General features: G+C 49.2%; 1 protein-coding gene and 1 non-coding gene across 2 annotated transcripts; one reads left to right on the plus strand and one right to left on the minus strand.

Moving 5' to 3' along the window:
- Positions 1-3116: 3116 nt before the first annotated feature.
- On the plus strand, positions 3117-16600 carry LACTBL1 (lactamase beta like 1). The gene is given in 7 exon segments (XM_050322176.1): positions 3117-3161; positions 6343-6487; positions 6638-6747; positions 7397-7554; positions 9459-9706; positions 12646-12751; positions 15622-16600. Coding segments are annotated over 7 exon segments (1791 nt in total).
- TRNAN-GUU (transfer RNA asparagine (anticodon GUU)) lies at positions 8420-8493 on the minus strand. The gene has a single exon. It is a non-coding gene; the product is annotated as a tRNA-Asn (tRNA).
- Positions 16601-17227: the final 627 nt, after the last annotated feature.

Consider the following 17227-nt stretch of genomic DNA (forward strand, 5'->3'; position numbering starts at 1 on the left):
GAGCAGGTCGCTGCTGCCTCAGCCCGCAGCAGGCAGGGCCAGGCTGCAGGGGGGGCTTCCTGGGGCACCCCCTTGGGCAGCAGGGCACCCACACCTGCCAGTCTGGGCACTGCAAGCAGGCAAGTGTTGCTGGTGGTGCTTCTGGGGCTGCTGGTGCTGCTCAGGGCATCATCCTCCTTTACCCCGTTCAGGCTCTGGGCTGGGGGTGCACAGTTTAGTGAGCCTGGGGAGGGGTGAGTGTGTTCATGGCAGAGTTTGGGGTCCCTGGGGAGGGATGGGTGCTCTCGTGGCACTTTGAGGTGCCCAGGAAGAGATGGGTGCTCTGGTGGCAGAGTTTGGGGTGCTTGGGGGTGTTGGTGAACCCTGATGGATCCAGAGGAGGATCACTGAGATGGTTGGAGCTGGAGCACAGGGAGGAGAGAGGGTTGAGGGCCTGGAGAAAGGACAGACTGGGTGGGCAGAGAAAGGACAGCAGAGATGGGCACAGGGTGCCCAGAGAAGCTGTGGCTGCCCCATCCCTGGAAGCGTCCAAGGCCAGGTTGGAGCAACCTGTGCTAGTGGAAGGTTTCCCTGCCCATGGTAGGGATGAAATGAAATGAAATGGTCTTTAAGGTCCCTGCCAACCCAAATCACCCCAGGATTCCATGGTTTTTTATTGGGATACCCAGGAAAATGTCTTCAACTTGAAAATGAACAACTACAGGCACAAGATACCAAAAATCTCTGCTGGAAACCAGGTGAAATGAGCCCTATCATTAAAATCAGGTTTCCCATCTTTATTTGTAAGAAAGATCTGCACCTTTCAATTCTCAAAAAGCCTAAAGGATTCCTTTATCTTCACTTAGTCAATGAAAAAAATAACAACAAACAAACCAAACAACCATAAACCAGTATTTTGAAATATTAAACACTGAACCACAAGGCCATGCTGGTGTGGTTTTTAACAGACTTGTGTCTGTGTGTATTTTCCTGCCTTACCTGCAATGGGAAATCATCATTTCCAAGGGCCTTTGCAAGAGGCAGGAGGTGGATTACTAGACCAGTGTCCTTCATTTAGGAATAATGGCCATTAAACTCCTTGTTGCCATGGGGCTGCAATTTCCAGAGGAGATGCCCATTATGGGAGCGCTGGCTGCTGGCAAGCAGTTAATGAGAGAGCTTGGAAACAGCTCAGGGAAAACCCAGCTCCCTGAAGGCTCCTGAGGCATGGAGGGAAGAGGAAAAGGAGCCAAAGTTGGGGCCAGCTGTGGCCAGCACTGATGTGGGGTGGTGGAGGTTTCACTGTCACTCCATGGGCTGAGGGAAGCCACTGTTGGACCCCCAGTCTGGGGGACCTTAAGGCCCTTAAAATCCAGGCAAACGTGAATTTCAGGTGGTTTTGTGCCAATTACTGGCAGGTTGTGCCACCCCCACACTCACCATGTGGCTCCTGTGAATCCCACCCCACACAGTTCGCCTTCCCTGAGGTGCTGGATCACAGAAACAGAGAATCATGGAATGGTTGGGATTGGAAGGTTACCTGAAGCCCATCTCATCCCACCCTCTGCCATGGGCAGGGACACCTTCCACTATCCCAGTTTACACCAACCTGGCCTTGGACACTTCCAGGGATCCAGGGGCAGCCACAGCTCCTCTGGCAACCTTTGAGGGACCTTTGACCAGCACAGACTCACTTTCCACCACCTCAGCTAAAGACTGTGTTCCCAGGACAAATGGATTATTGGTATTTTGGGATAACTGGGCACAGGATCACCACAGAGAACGCTGGAAGTGAAATGGAAGTTCCCAGAAATGAGGAGCAACAAACCTACGAGGAGCTTGATCTGTTCTAGTCAGTGAGGAGGTCGTCTGCAGCCCCACTCACCAAAATTTGGGCACAGTTCAGGGGCACAGGCTGCACCAGAGTATTTGGGGCACTCTCAGGTTCTGGGCAACTCCTGGAGATACTGAAATGAAGGGCTGAAGAAGGTAATAGGATGGCATTGAGGTACATATTGCCCCTGGATTTGGGGCATAAGTGAGGGCATGGCCATGCCCTTCTCTTTGGTGAATGTTTATAATGTACCTCCCATGCTGTGGCAGCCCATGGTTAACATTTTCAGCTCATGGGGTGGTATGGACACCCCTCCCTCAGCCCCCTAGCTCCCCATTTTCCACTCTGCTGCGCTGCTGAAGCCAGGAAATCACCAACAATCCTTCCTTTGGCTGCATCCCTGGCCAGATGCTGCAGAGGGGTGAGGCCTGGCCGATTAATCTGTGCTCAGAGAGGCTGCTGGATTAGTGCTTCAGCTGCTCTCAAAATCTGCAGCTGCAGGACAGCCCCAAATTCATCAGCTGGAAGCCAGAAGGGAGCAGCAAGGCTGGTAAGAGCTCTTTTTTAGGAGGGGGGTTGATGATTGAATTGCCTCTGCCAGGTAGCAAGATGAGGGAGGTTTTATGGGAAAGGTGGTGGTTGTGCCGTTATCTTGGCACTTCCAAAGCTGTCACACAGGTGTCTGTGAGTCCCAGGTGTAAGGGGGGTGTTGTTGGCTGTGTGGAGGGAGCAAGGTGGTGAAGACTTGGAGGGGGCTGGAAGGACCCTGTGGAGCAGGCACAGTGACTCTGGTTCCTTGTGTTTGGAGATGGGGTGAGGATGGCCCTGGGAAGTGAGAAATCTGTGCCACATCGTACTGCCCAGCCTGACAGGGGACACCTCCTGCCAGGGGACTGGGCAGTGCCCTCAGGGAGATGGGAATGGCCCCAGGGGAGTCCAGGAGTCAAGTGGTTCTTTGAAGGGGGAAGAAAGGGACCATTTCTGAAGCTGGGCCCTTGGAGAGCTGGGAATGGCTCTTAAATCACCCAAGGAGTCAAGTGGTTCTTCGGGGGTAAATACCAAACCAGAGGCAGAGAAAGGGAAGGTGTTAATGAGGACTCACCTCGTATGGTTACTATGATTTGGGCTGGAAAATCACCTATCCAAAACCAGCCCCTCCCTGCTGTTCTGTTTACCCGAGCTGGGCTTGGTTACCCTGGAATTCCCTCGCTCTGACTCCACTTTTTTCCTGCACTAACTGTTGGTTTCTCCTCATCACAGGGGTTTATGAGCCTGCTGTTTGTGCAGACAGGCAGAACGGGGGATGAGAAGAGAGTCCTGAGCGGCCATGGAGGGGTTACCGCTGCGGGTAAGGCTCCCCTCGTGCAGACCATAACCCCCCACCATCCTCCAGATCCGAAGGGAAAGAAATCCCGGTTGTGTCCGGTGAGCTGGGAATGACTCCCTTGTGTGTCACTGCCGGGGAGCTCCAGGAGGCTGCTCAGGATTAAGCCCAGAGAGTGCCTGAACTCCTGGTTTATCTCCCCACCTCCCCTCCTTTCCCGAGCAGCCCAACCTGCCCTGTCCGGCCCGGGAGCTTCTTAGGGACTGTCCCTCTCCTGCTTAATCGCCTCATGTTCCGATGTCAGGAGGAGATGAAAGCGCTATAAATAGACGGCGAAGCCCTCCTGGTTGCAGCCGTGATTCACACACATGGCACAGAAGCATTAGGGAGAATTAACATCCAATCCCTCGGGCACTTTCCTGAGTGCAAACGCCATCCTGTGTCCGTCCCCCCCGTCCCCATCCCTTAATCCCCCTGCCCGGGGGAGCTCAGCAGCATCCTCGGGAGGGCTCCCATGGCTCCAATGGACGGGGAGACCCGGAGAGGGATTTTTGGGGAAGCTAAACCCGGCCGCCGTGACCGAGCAGCACCTCCAGTGACCCGCGGGTGAATTTAGAGGATGGTGGCACCCCGCGCTCCCCCCTGCCCGGGGCGGAGTGGGCTCGTTTTGTTCCTCACACCCCTGGACGTGGGACAACAACAGCCTTTGGGATTAAGACACTCCTGCTGCTGGTATGTGAGGGGGGCTGGGGGTCTTCTGCATCTCCCTGACCAGCGTTGGGATATTCGTGGACCGACTGGTCCGCAGTGGGTGGACCGTGCACCTGGGTGGCCCGTAGGAATCCCAAATACTTCCCCCTCCCCGTCCTAATTTTTCAAAGCTCAGGAGGGAAAAAAAAAATGTATCATGCTGCCAACCTACCCCCTGGGGAGCCGTGTGAGCTTGTTCTGCATGTATTTGCATTTATTTGCATGCGTTTAAGTGCTCGGAAGCCCCCCCCTCGCCCCCCCCTCTGCCCGGCTGTGGCTGCGTGCGAGCAGAGACGGTCACTGAGCAACACAAAACCAGCCGAGAGGGAGGTGGGACCAGACAGGCCCCGGAGTGGGAGCTGTGAGGAGTCTGTTTGTAGGGATTTATCCATCTGCTTCCCTCAAACTCTTCCAGGTGCGGGGAAACAGTGGGGTTTTTTCCTGAAAGGTGGTTTGGAGGGTGGAGCATCTCCTGAGGGGGGGGGATGAATGTTTCTCACACTTTTGGGTGTTCCATCAATAAAGGAGAGATCCATGTCTCTAGTCCATGGCACCTTCAGGGTTTCTTTGCATTCCCACTAAATTATAGGGCAAAAAATGAAAAAAACATTCAGGGCACTCATGACCTGAAAGAGGTGAAGGGGAGGTTGGACTGAAGGATGTTTGGACTAAAGGATGAGCTCAGTGTTGGTATCTCTGGGTCCTCAGTTAGTGATCCAAGGAGTCTGGAATCTATGAGATGAGGAATACACCAGAAAATGCATTTCCTTTCACTCTGAGGGACTCAGAAATCAGGGTTTCTCAGTGACACAAGGGAAGAGGCAGAAGAACAGAGAAAATAGGCGGGGGAATCACATTATTGTGATGGGACTGAAGCCAAAAAAAGCCATCCCATGACCACTGCTGGGCAAAGAGGGCCCTGTGCCACTCCTTGCTGCAGGAAAACAGCTCTAGGTGACATCCTTGAACCCTGCCAGGGTGGGGGATTAAAGAGATCTCAACACACAGGCTCCTCCTGGAGCAGTGTGATCTCCTACCTACTAAGGAATTCAGGAGGTTAGGACATCCAAACAAAAATGGCTTTGGTGCTAAAATGGCATTGCCCTGTTCAGAAACACATCCCAGGGTGGGACATGGACCTCGTGTGCTCTGGCAGGCTCAGGTTGGGGGAGGTTGCAGGTACCTGCATGATCTTAAGCCACCCTTGAAGTTTTAATCGTGTTATGGAAGAACCTGCCTTCAGAAATTCCCATGGGAGTGTCTGAACAGGCTGAAAAGCTTCAGGAAGAACTGTGATGTGTTCCTGTTATCGCGCAGGAAGTGCAACCTAGAGTTTCATCAGGGGCTGGAAAACACAGCTGGATCCTTCCTGAGCCACAGAGCCTTGGGGGAGTCTGGAATTCCCTGGTTGGGACTGACAAGGCTCAGCTGATTTGGAGAAGCTTTTGCCTGAACCCTCCTGCATCTCAAAAAAAAAAAAAAAAGGAAAAGAATAGGGCCATGTGGAAATCTAAAGGGAATATGAATATTTCAATCTGTCTATCCCACGAGTGAGTCCAGACAACCTGAAACAGCTTTGGAATGTGGACCATATTGGAGGCAAATGGCAGCCCATATGTTTTGTAACATTAATTGCCAAACTTTCAAAAGCACCCTCCTGACCTCCTGCAGGCAGGGAAGGAGCACAGCCCAGGCTCAGGCACCTCCTCGTTTGTCATCTGTTCCTTGTTTTTCTTCAGCGTTGATCTGGTTCTCTCCCCAACCTGGATGGTCTCCAGTGTTGTGAGAGCTGCACACACTCAAAATATCAGCCAGTTTCCCCAAAACATGGCATCTGTAAACGCCAAGCCTGCAGATGGTACGTGATAGGACGGGATTTACAGGCCCAACATGGAAGGGTGAGGGCAGCAAACGGTGAAAAAATTCCGTCGTTCATCTGGAAAACCTGGATCCACTCAGATGATCTGGCTGGTGGGTGCCATGAACAGATGCTGACTCTGGGGAAAAGAAAAAGGGGGCTGGAAAGATATCCAGGAATAAGTGCTGATGGTTGAGAAGGGAGGGACTGAGAGCTGTATCTGAGAATCCTGTCTGATGGGTGTTCACCTGCAGGGAGGGGGAAGGCAGAAGGAGTAGTTGTGTTCTTCTACAAGAACCCACAAGGTAAGGCTTGCCAACTTCACTGAAAGGCAAGAAGTCATCTCTGGTTCCAGTTGTCCCAACATGGGCTGGTATGCCCAGCTCTGGTGCTGAAATTCTCCCAGAATCCCAGACTGGTTTGGGTTGGAAAGGACCTCAAAACCCATCTCATTCTGCTCTTCCACTGGACCAGGGGGCTCAAATCAACCCACGTCCCTTCAGCAGCTTTGATCTCTGGTGCACTGGGCCTCTCCCACCAGCTGTAATGCAGGAGAGGTGGTTTTTTCTCTCTCTCTGACTCCTTTTCTGCTTGCAGAAGGCTCCCAGCAGCCGGAGCTTCCTCAAACTCACTGCTATGGAGGTGAAGTGGATCCATGTCTTGGTTGTCTTCCTCTTCCTGCTGTCTGTGGCAATGACAGGCTGCTTCCTGTGGCAGTACAGCCTCCCCAAGGTGGAGCCCAGTGAGTAACTCGACTTGAACCTCGCCCATAGTTTGGCACAGAAATTCGGGACATTGATAAAACCCTTTCTCCCCACTTTTTTGCAGTGAGATTAAACCTTGTCAGTGTGTCTGTTGGAGTCACCTGTGCTCCCTCTGCCATGTTTTCCAGGCCCTTCTGTGATGGAAGTGAGATCAGAGTCTGTGCAGATGTGTCCCCGCTACCCTGAGCCGGTACCCCTGGACCACCCCATCCCCATCCTGAAGGATGCCCTGGAGAAGGTCTGTGGGGAGAAGGGAACAGAGGGAGCCTCGTGGCTGCTCTCCTGCAGGGGTAGAGCAGGGGGGAATGTGTCATTTGCCTCTGAGCATCTCTGGGAAGGAGGTGTGGAATCAAGGAGAACAGGTGAACCTGGAAATGGGTGATATGAAACTCCTCCAGTGAACATTCAGGACAGGTCCTCGAGCAGTTCTCTTACCCAGAGGAAAGCTCTGATGGAGAAACATGATCAGTTGTCCACTGGAAGGTCTGGTGATTCGTGGAGTGAAAAGTCCCATGGGATATTTGAAAAGTCTTCTTCTTGCACATCTGTGACCCTAAAATAACTAATGCAGAGTACAGATGTGCAGGGTACAATTTAAAAGGGAAGAATTTACAGTTATTACACGTTGGTTTTTGGTTTTAATCTTAAATATTACAAGGATGAGCAACAGGCTCTTCGACATGTAGACCAAAAGGAAGACACTGGATAATTCAACATAAGCAATTCTAAGAAACTGTTGAACAATTAAAATATTTTCTTGTGACAAAACACATTTCACAGAACCCCTCTGGAGTGCTCAGGAGTGAGGAGGGCTGGTGGTCTGATACAGGCTGGATGCACTATAAGAGTTTTCATTTGGGAATTCCTGGTCTCCCCTTGTTCTCCAGGTGGATTTGATGCTGAGGCAGAAGATGCACAGCTCAGGGCTCCCAGCCATGTCTGCCATCGTCATCTACAATGACACAGTGCTCTGGACAGGAAACTTTGGGAAGAAGAACATCTCTGACCCCTCCTCGGCCGTGCCCAACGAATACACCATTTACAGGTGAGAGCCCTGGCACAGGCAGAGAACCAGGAAAAGGCAGGAAAATGTACCCCTGGCACAGGCAGGGAGCCAGGAAAGGGCACATCCACACATGGAGATCTGATCCCTGGGAATAGAGCCACAGTCATGTTCCCTTCAGGAACATCTCTTGAGACTTTATGAGACGATGCTTCAGTCAAATCCCCAAATTATCACTTGCTGGTGGTTTAATGAGTTGCTTAGGATGAATTTATTGATTTTTTTCTTAATTTGATCTGATAATGTTTTAAATGACCATTCTGAAGAACCTTCATGGGAGTGGCTCCATATTTTGAGGAGGTCTAGTGCACAAATCTGAAGGCTGAGAACTGGCACAGTTACTGAAAAAAGAGAACAGAGAGAAGACAGGGCCAGAGGGTTAAAATATTAATTAAAGCAATAATAATAATAATAATAATAATATATCAGCCTAGGAAAAATTTGGGGGTTGGGGAGAGTTTCTACCATACATAAAATAGACTTAGCCAGTATGACACTGGGAGGATGAATAAGTGTATGTTATTTCTTTAGGTGAATATAGAATCCAGCTCTTAATATGTGCTAAAAAAACAACAACAAAAAAAATATTTTCCTTTCAAGATGTATTTTCAGTGAATTCTACCTCTCTTATCCATAAAACACATGGGCTGCACTCTGACTGTCAAGTTTTGTCCTTGGAATAAACATTTTTGGAAAGTTTCCAATCACCCGTTCCTTCCCCGTCTGTAATAACGGTTAAAATGACCTCCTGCCCTTTTTCCTCCCAGAACCATTAGATGGTTTGAGTTGGAAGGAACATTAAAGGTGTAGTTCCAGCCCCTGGAATCATGCCCTGGAATCACTTCCACGTCCCCGGGTGGGTTCGAACCACCAGCCTCTCGGTTAACAGCCGAACGCGCTGCCCGCTTGCGCCACGGGGACGGGATGGAGGCAGCTCCAAACGTGCAGATCTCCCACTTGGGGACAAGGTTTAGGGGTGGCCCTGGGTAAATGGTGAGGCTTAATGATCATAGAGGGCTTTCCCACCCTAAAGGGATCTGTAATTCCGTGATTTTAATCATAAAATTCCAACGAACTGCCAGCAAGTTTTTGTCGCAAAATCGCGGAATGTGCTGAGCTGGGAGGGACCCACGAGGAGCATCCAGTCCAACCCTCAGCCCTGCACAGGACCATTCCCAGGAGTCACCCCCTGTGCCCCAGAGGATCATCCAAACCCTCCTGCAGCTCTGGCAGCCTTGGGGCTGTGCCCACTGCCCTGGGGAGCCTGTTCAGTGCCAACCACCCTCTGGGAGAAGAACCTTTTCCTGAAATCCTTTTCGTGAGAACCTAACCCTGCCCTGACACAACTCCAGGCCATTCCCTGGCCTGTCCCTGGTCCTCACAGAGCAGAGATCAGTATTTACTAACCAATCATTTACAAAATAGGTAATTTTATGAACACTAAGTGACTAGGAAAAGATCTGCAGCCACTGCACTACTGGGCACAGACAGAGGCTGTCCATCAGTAAGGGTTAAGATTTAAGGATATCAATTCAAGCTTCTTACCTGCATTTTAACCCTTCCCTTTAGAACGGGCAAAGGTGTCACAGAATCACAGAATATGCTAAGTTGTAAGGGACCCAAAAGGATCATCCAGCCCAGCCCTCAGCCCTGCACATGCTCATCCCCAGGAGTCACACCGTGTGCCCTGAAGGATCATGCATGAAACACATGGGCTGCACTCTGACTGTCAGATTTTGTCCTTGGAATAAACATTTTTGGAAAGTTTGCCTTGACCTCTGTCAAGGTGCTGTGAAAGCTACGGTGATCCCACGTACTGACCATCTTTCCTCTTCATTCATGAGCTTCCTAAAGTTTAATTTCCCTACCTGTTTGTCCCCTCGCAGAATCGCCAGCGTCTCCAAGATCTTCCCCACCATCATGCTGTACAAGATGTGGGAGGAAGGCAAGGTCACCTCCCTGGACGACCCCTTGGAGCGTTACGCCCAGAACTTCGTCATCAAGAACCCCCTGGGCAGGCTGAAGGACTCAGAGCAGAGATACACAGCAGATGGGCTGGTGTTTTTGGAGAAGGGCTCGACCCCACTGAAGCCGTCGCCCGTCACCCTGCGCAGGATGGCCAGCCAGCTCTCAGGTGAGCCAGCCCTGCTCTGGGCCACCTCAGAGCCCACAGACACCACAGCCCAAGTTCCAGGGGTGCAAAAAGGCTCCTGAGAGGCTCTTTCCCAGCGTGGACCCTGCTCCTGTGCCCTTCCCAGAGGTCAGAAGGACTCCTGGGAGCGGCTTCCTGGAGTGCTAAAAGGAAACTCTTGCCCAGGTCACCTGCCAGGAAAGGGACCAAGCTGCCCCGTGGGCTGGGGGGTTGTTTTTCCCCTGGAAAGTGATTCAGATTCCTCACAATTTGGTACCACAGGGTTGGATTCAACACACACACCAGCATTTCACTCCCAATATTCTATTCCCCACATATCCCAATTCTTTATTCACAGCATGTTCCCAACATTAAATCCCATCCCATCCCAAGGTTTTACATGTCACATATCCCAATATTTTATTCCTGCCATATTTTATCCCATCATTCTGTTCCCACCACATCCTAGTATTTTATTCACCAAATATCCCAACACCCCCAATTTTTTTTTCCTGGTGCATCCCACCATCTTATTCCTGAAATATCTTGAAACTCTTATTGCATAACAGTGCCTTGTGCTCCAGCCCAGAGCACTCTGGTTTTTCTGAGATGTGGAGTTGGGGGTCAAAGAGGCACCAAACCTCTTTGCTTTGAATAGAAAGACCTTGATTGATGAGCTAAATTTAGCTGCCAGCGTGGCTCCTGATCCGGGATTCCTGAGCTATTCATGGCTCTGCACTGGTTGGCAGAGGAGAATGAATGTGCTGCTACTTCAGAACTGGGTAACTGTTACATTAAGGTAGAAGGAGCTCACAGGACTCAGAATTTTAACCTTTCTCGGAAATAAAGCTGCTAATACTCAACTGAGAGATTCCACAATTTAAAATGGTCAAAGAGACTGTGCTGGTTATCTTGTGTGGCACTTTGGTAAATCTCTTTAGCCTCTGCATTACTGCAGGTTGGAATAAATGCCCTAAAATTAGGGCTCCTGTCACCCAGTGAGGTGTGAAGTGCACCCCAGAAATGCTGGGAGAAGAACAAGTCAAAAGTGCCCCTGGTCTCTTGTTCTGTGCAGCCCCTCCATTGCCTTTTTTTTTTTTTGTTGTTTTTAGAATTTGGCCCAAATTTCTCAGCCCACATCAGCAGGACACAACAACCACCTCAGACCCTGACAATTTACTAGAAGCAAAAGCAGAGTTTCAAAATCCCAGCTGCAAATGAATTGAATGTCGAGGTCCCACATTACATTTGCTGTCTGTCAAAACCCCCCCAAAAAAAGGAGTAGGTTTTGCTTGGCACCAGGATCAAAGCCCCTGCATGACACATTGTAAAGTGGTTTTCATCTGAATTGTAAAGTGGTTTTCATCTGAATTCTTCCAGTGGAAAGTGATCCCTAATAGATTCTCATTATCTGGGCTCTTCTCCACTGAATATTACAAAAGGAACTCCAAAGGTCTTTCTCCTCAGCACTCAGCACATTTCTGGTTGGGAGCTCCAGCTTGTTAAGCCCAGGATTTTCAAACACATCTCAATGACAGGATGGGATGAGGTTGTAAATTATTAACAGTGTGCTTGTCACATCAATTAGCAGCCCATGAGCTATAAATCCGTGACTATGGGTTGTAATTATGCTCACACATCCTCTGGTTTATCATTCTTAATGAACCTCAGGAGAGACACTGCACTGCTGTCAGGGCTCTGGGGAACCCTCCCATGGTCCAACATTGTCTTTGCAGCAAGGAGGAAATGAAGGAGCCCATTGTGTCCTGGTAAATGCATCACTTACCTGGTCACTCAGCTGCACAAACAACCACAGAGCAGGAGCACGAACAGTGCTCTCATTGCAGCTCGAATCCCAAGGTCAGGCCAACTGAGAAGAACAAGAGTCGCTGCTCCAAAAAAAAGTGGGGCCTCCTTCAGCTTTACCAGGATTCAGGAGGAGAGGAAAAACCCTCATGTTGCACCAAGGAAGGCTTAGACTGGGTTTTAGGAGAAGGATTTTCACAGGGAAGTTTGAAAAGCATTGGAAGAGTCCCCATCCCTGGAAGTGTTTGAACCACGTGTGGATGGGGCACTGGGGACGTGGTTTGGTGGTGGACATGATGGTGGTTGGTGCTGGGCCTGATGGCTGGGCTCCATCTCAGAGGGCTTTTTCAACACTAACAATTCCATAGTTCTGTGATTAAGCCCATGGTCACTGAGCAGACTATTACAAGCTGCTTTTCTGTCACAAACACTTCCCAGTTTCCTCCCCACTTCTACATCAAAGTGAGCAGAAAGCAGCCACAAGGACTCCACTCAAGGTGTAATCCAAGTTCTGGACTTGGTGAGCCACAGATCCTGTTCAGAGGAACTGGGGCAATTTAAAAACTACTGGTCAAAAGATTTTAGGGAATCCATGCTCAGTATGGAACTAAAAGTTAAAAAACCAGCATTTTCCCCGGTGAAAATAAGTTTGTTTTTTCCTACATTCAGAACCCTTTAATAAATGTTGCTAAAGATGGGCAGGGGGGAAGACAAAAATACTTTAGGCCAAGCCTGGAGCCATTCAGAGAAGTTCAAACCCTCAAAAGTGAGGAGTAAAGAATGAAATCCTGGTAAAAAATGGCTGTTGCACACCTTTGTAGTCAGGGGAGCAGAGTCCCACGGCAATATTGGCAGGGATTTCCCCAACACCCACCAAGCCAAAACACACCTGGGGATACAGGAGCTTTTGGATCATTCCTGGAGGTGTTTTCACTGAGATGTGGCACTCCGAGTTCATGCTGGGTAGGACTCACACCCCCCAGGTTTGAGGGTCCTGCAGTGTGGTGTGAACAGGTCCTTTTGTGTCCATCATTGTCGCTTCCACTTTGCCACTGACTCTTGGTTTTCTGTTCCCTCTTCACCAGACTCATCATTTCCATGCTTTCCCTGGAATTAACCCCTTTTCCCTGGCACAGGTCTGCCCAGGAGGCTCAGATCCACCAGCCTGCTGTGGAAGGGCAGCACGCAGGACGCCCTGGCTCTCCTGAAGGATGATGTGCTGGTGGCTGATCCAGGAACCAGGTCAGATGGATTCATTTCCGAGCTTTTGGGTCATCTCCACATCCATATTCACGCTGTGTCCCTGTCTCTCCTTCATCCTTCCCCTCTCTTTACGATGTCATTCCATCAAATGTGAATTTTCCCCTAAGTAAGAGACATTTATCATACCCATATCCATACCCACACTGTCTCTCCTCTCTTTAGCAGGTCATATGGATTAATTTTAGGAGCTTTTAGGAGAGTGCTTTTCATTCTTAGCCCCACCTGCAACCTCCATGGCCAGTGGATAAACATTCCCAAAGGGAGCTTCAGCCACCTCCCCACGCACTTGTCTGAGGCTGGAGCTGACCTGATGATCTTTGTGGGTCCCTTCCAACTCAGAATATTCTGTAATTCTATTTTTTATTTGTCAGGTCTAGATGAGGCAAGTTAAACTGCCACAGTTGGGTCCAATAAACCTTAAATGCAGGTTTTCTCTAGTGGAAATGTTAGTTTAAACAGTTTTAACAGTTTAAACAGTCACAGATTTCAGTTAAAATCATGTCTGTAGTCACTTGTATGTCTCTAAATTATCTATAAAGTCTGTGAACGCTTTTTATAATTTCTATGGCCTGTTAAAAGTCCATTACCTGAGTTGCAAACATTCAAAACCATCATGGAATTATAGAATCCCAGAATGGTTTGGGTTGGAAAAGACCTTAAAGATTAACTTGTTCCACCCCTCTTCCACTAGACCAGGTTACTCCAAACCCCATCCAACCTGGCCTTGGACACTCCCACACTTCCTTAAACTTTAAACTTCCTTTAAAAAAAGGATCCAGTGGACATCAGGTGAGGGAAAGGAGTGTAACCAACTTGGGAAAGTTTTTCCAAGTCTGCAAAATGGTCAGGGAACAGAATTGCATCCTGAAATAATTTACCCAGGGTGGCTGAGGATCTGCCGTGGCCATGAAGGAGGAAAGCTCAGAGGTTCCTTCACTTCTGTTAATTCTTTCCCATATCATGTAGGAGGTTACAATAGATATTCCTTCAAGGATTTTAACACTTTAATAACATAGTTTTCTTTGATATTTTTATATCTTTATTGGTATTATCTCTGTTGATATCTTTATATTGTGCTCCCCGTGTAGATACACAGGGACATCAACTCACAGTCTCATAACATCTTAATAACTTAATAAATATCAACTTAATGTTGATAGTTTTAACTCTCTCCCTGTTCCTGGACATACTTCCCAAAGAAGTTCCCACTTATTGACACAGACATTTTAATATATTTTTCTATGTTGAAGTTCAACTCCATTTCAGACATAAAATTTTAGACCCAGAATGTGTTTATTCTTAGGGTAATAAATATATACGCTCACCACACTTTTATTCAACCAGATGGGCTCGAAAAGGTTGAAGTGGTACCAAATTTATGACCTAAATAGGCCTCAGTGAGATGTGTGGCTTCACAGAATTGAAAAAAACCCAAAAAAACCAAAACCCAAATAAACAACCAAGCTGCAAATACAATGAATTTTGAAAATGTTTTTAAAAAACTTATTCATTCATGTCTTCACGCCATTAAACTTCATTCAAGTGTAAAGGCTTAAATCACTTGATGGATATTAAAGACTGAAGCACTTCTCTAATGACTTCACTGTGCTGGTTGCTGCTTTGTGGGCTTTTAAGTGCCCTTTAAGTGCCTTTATCATCTTAAGGTAGCTTAGGTGTTTAAGTGATTATACCAGAGTCAATCCCCAAAGAGGCTTACCTGGGATTTTGAGACCTCTGAGGGAACACCTGGAACTCTGTTTGCTCTAAAAACAATGGATGTGTTCTTTGTGAACTGTTATAAGCAGTAAGTCAGGTTATGCAAATTTATTGGGGTGTTTCTGTTTCATCCCCAGATCTTTCTGTCCACCAGAGCTCAATAACTCTGCTGATGTTGCTGTGAAATATTTCTCTGTCTTGACTGAACAACAAGGCAACAACACAGAGTCTTTCTCTGTCTCTCCTTCATCGCTCCTCTCTTTTAATCAAGTGATTCCATAAAATCTGCTTTTTCCCCTAAATAAGGGTCATAGCCACTGATTTTTCATATCCATATCCATATCCATATCCACATCCATATCCATATCCACATCCATATCCACATCCATATCCACATCCATATCCATATCCATATCGATATCATTCATATCCATATCCATATCCTATCATTCCATATCATATCCATCTATCACATCCATATCCATATCATATCCATATCCACATCCACATCTCACATCCACATCCATATCTATCATATCCATATCCACAATCCACATATCCATATCCATATCCACATCCATATCCATATCCATATCCATATCCACATCCACATCCATATCCACATCCACATCCACATCCACATCCACATCCATATCCATATCCATATCCACATCCATATCCACATCCATATCCACATCCACATCCATATCCATATCCACATCCATATCCACATCCATATCCATATCCATATCCACATCCACATCCATATCCATATCCATATCCATGTCCACATCCACGCTGTATCCCTGTCTCTCCTTCACCTCCCTTTACCATGCCACTCCATAAAATGAGGATTTTCCCCTACATAAGAGACACGATCACTATTTTGTGACATCACCCCCACTATCCCTCTCCCTCCATGTCATTCCATAAAACGTGAATCTTTCCTAAACTACAGAGATCTGTTTCACATCCACACCCACAGTGTATCTGCCTCTCCTCCACCTCTCCTCTCCCTTCAGCACATCATCCCCTAAAATGTGAATCCACCCCAAACAACCGACACGGGCGCCGTTCTGTCCCACCCGCACTGTGTTTAAAGCTGACCCCAAGACCTTCCTCCTCCTTCTCAGGTGCCACTACAGCAACCTGGCCTTCTCCCTGCTGGCCCACGTGCTGGCCGAGCACGGGGCCGACGGGCAGTACCAGCGCTGGGTGTCGGAGCATGTCCTGGACCGCCTGGGCATGGAGGACACGGGGTTCGACCTCACGCCGCCCATCCGCTCGCAGATGGCCGTGGGCTTCTACGGCAGCCGCCAGCCGGCCCCGCTCTACGACCTGGGCTGGTACAGACCCTCTGGGCAGATGTACTCCACGGCTGCAGACCTGGCCAAGCTGGCCATGGTGTTCCTGGGCACCTACCACCGCCGGCTCCTGGCGCCCGACACCGTGAAGACCATGCTGACCCCGCTGCTCAAGTGCTCCAGGGACTACTTCGCCAACAAGACCGGCACGCCCTGGGAGATCAACGAGCAGCTGGGCTACGACGTCATCAGGAAGGATGGGGACCTCGATGGCTACTCAGCCACCTTCTCTCTCATCCCCAAGCTCCGCCTGAGCTTCATCGTGCTCATGGCAGGGCCCAGGCCTCAGGGCGGGGATGTCGTGACTCAGACGTACGAGTACCTCGTGCCGGCCATGGAGACGGCTTTCAGGGAGGCAGAGAAGAGCGTGGTCCCCCCCCCAAACCCTGTCCCTTATGTTGGCTACTACACCTATTCCAACCTGACTTTCTATGAGATCAAAGTTGGCATTGGTGGGGTGCTGACCATGCAGCAGTTTGGGCCTCACGTGGAGGAGCTGATCCCCGAGAAGTACCGGACGATCAAGCTCCACCACCTGGAGGATCGCGTTTTCCAAGTGGTTTTCGACAAGGAGTTCCCGTGTGTCCTGCACCTGGGCTCTGCCTCCATCTCCCTGGAGACCCAAAACGGGCAGCTCTTTAACTTTTACCCCTTTGACCGCAAGGGTTTGTCCCCTGGCTTTGACGCTCCGGGGTTGAACACGTACAACGTGGTGCGGGTGCTCCGCAAGCCCGTGTTCTACAGCTGAAACACCCCCTGCTCCCCTCGCCTCCTCTGGGAGGTGGCTCCAAATCTGTGTCTTACCAGACTCTGGGTGGCTCCAGGGAAGCCATTTAAAAGGGAGAGGTGGTGGCAAAGGGCTCTTTTGCCAAACAAATGCTTCTAAAATGACTTCCCACTTCTGATGTGACTTTTAACGGCTGGCAACCCCCGAAAAATGCACAAAAGGCCAGCTGGGATGCATAAAAAAGAGGTGGGAATGTGCTGGGGGGATTGTGTTTGGATGCCATAAAAACAAAGCTGAGCACTGAAGTGTCCACGCTTCCATTGTCTGTTTGATGACCACTGTAGTTATCGACTGGTATCATCAAAGGGCTGGAAATGCCCTGTGTCTCTCAGAAAATATCTCTTCTTCAGTCCAAGGGTTTTGTTTCCAGGGCTTTTCAGGAGCCCATCTACCAAGAGCAAGATCCCTTACCTGGGTTTGCCAAAAGCCTGATGTGCTAAAATACGGCACCAACCTGACCCCAGGCCCTGCTTGGGATCCCTGGGATTCTTTTTTTTTCCTCCAGGTCACAAGGAGGAAACTGTGAAAAGAGCAGAGAACAACGTGGTCTTGGCTCCATGGATTTCTGCAGAAGTGGTGGTCACACCA

The sequence above is a fragment of the Myiozetetes cayanensis genome, unplaced genomic scaffold (assembly GCF_022539395.1).
Source record: "Myiozetetes cayanensis isolate MyiCay16 unplaced genomic scaffold, myiCay2020 scf28, whole genome shotgun sequence".
Classification (NCBI taxonomy): domain Eukaryota; kingdom Metazoa; phylum Chordata; class Aves; order Passeriformes; family Tyrannidae; genus Myiozetetes; species Myiozetetes cayanensis.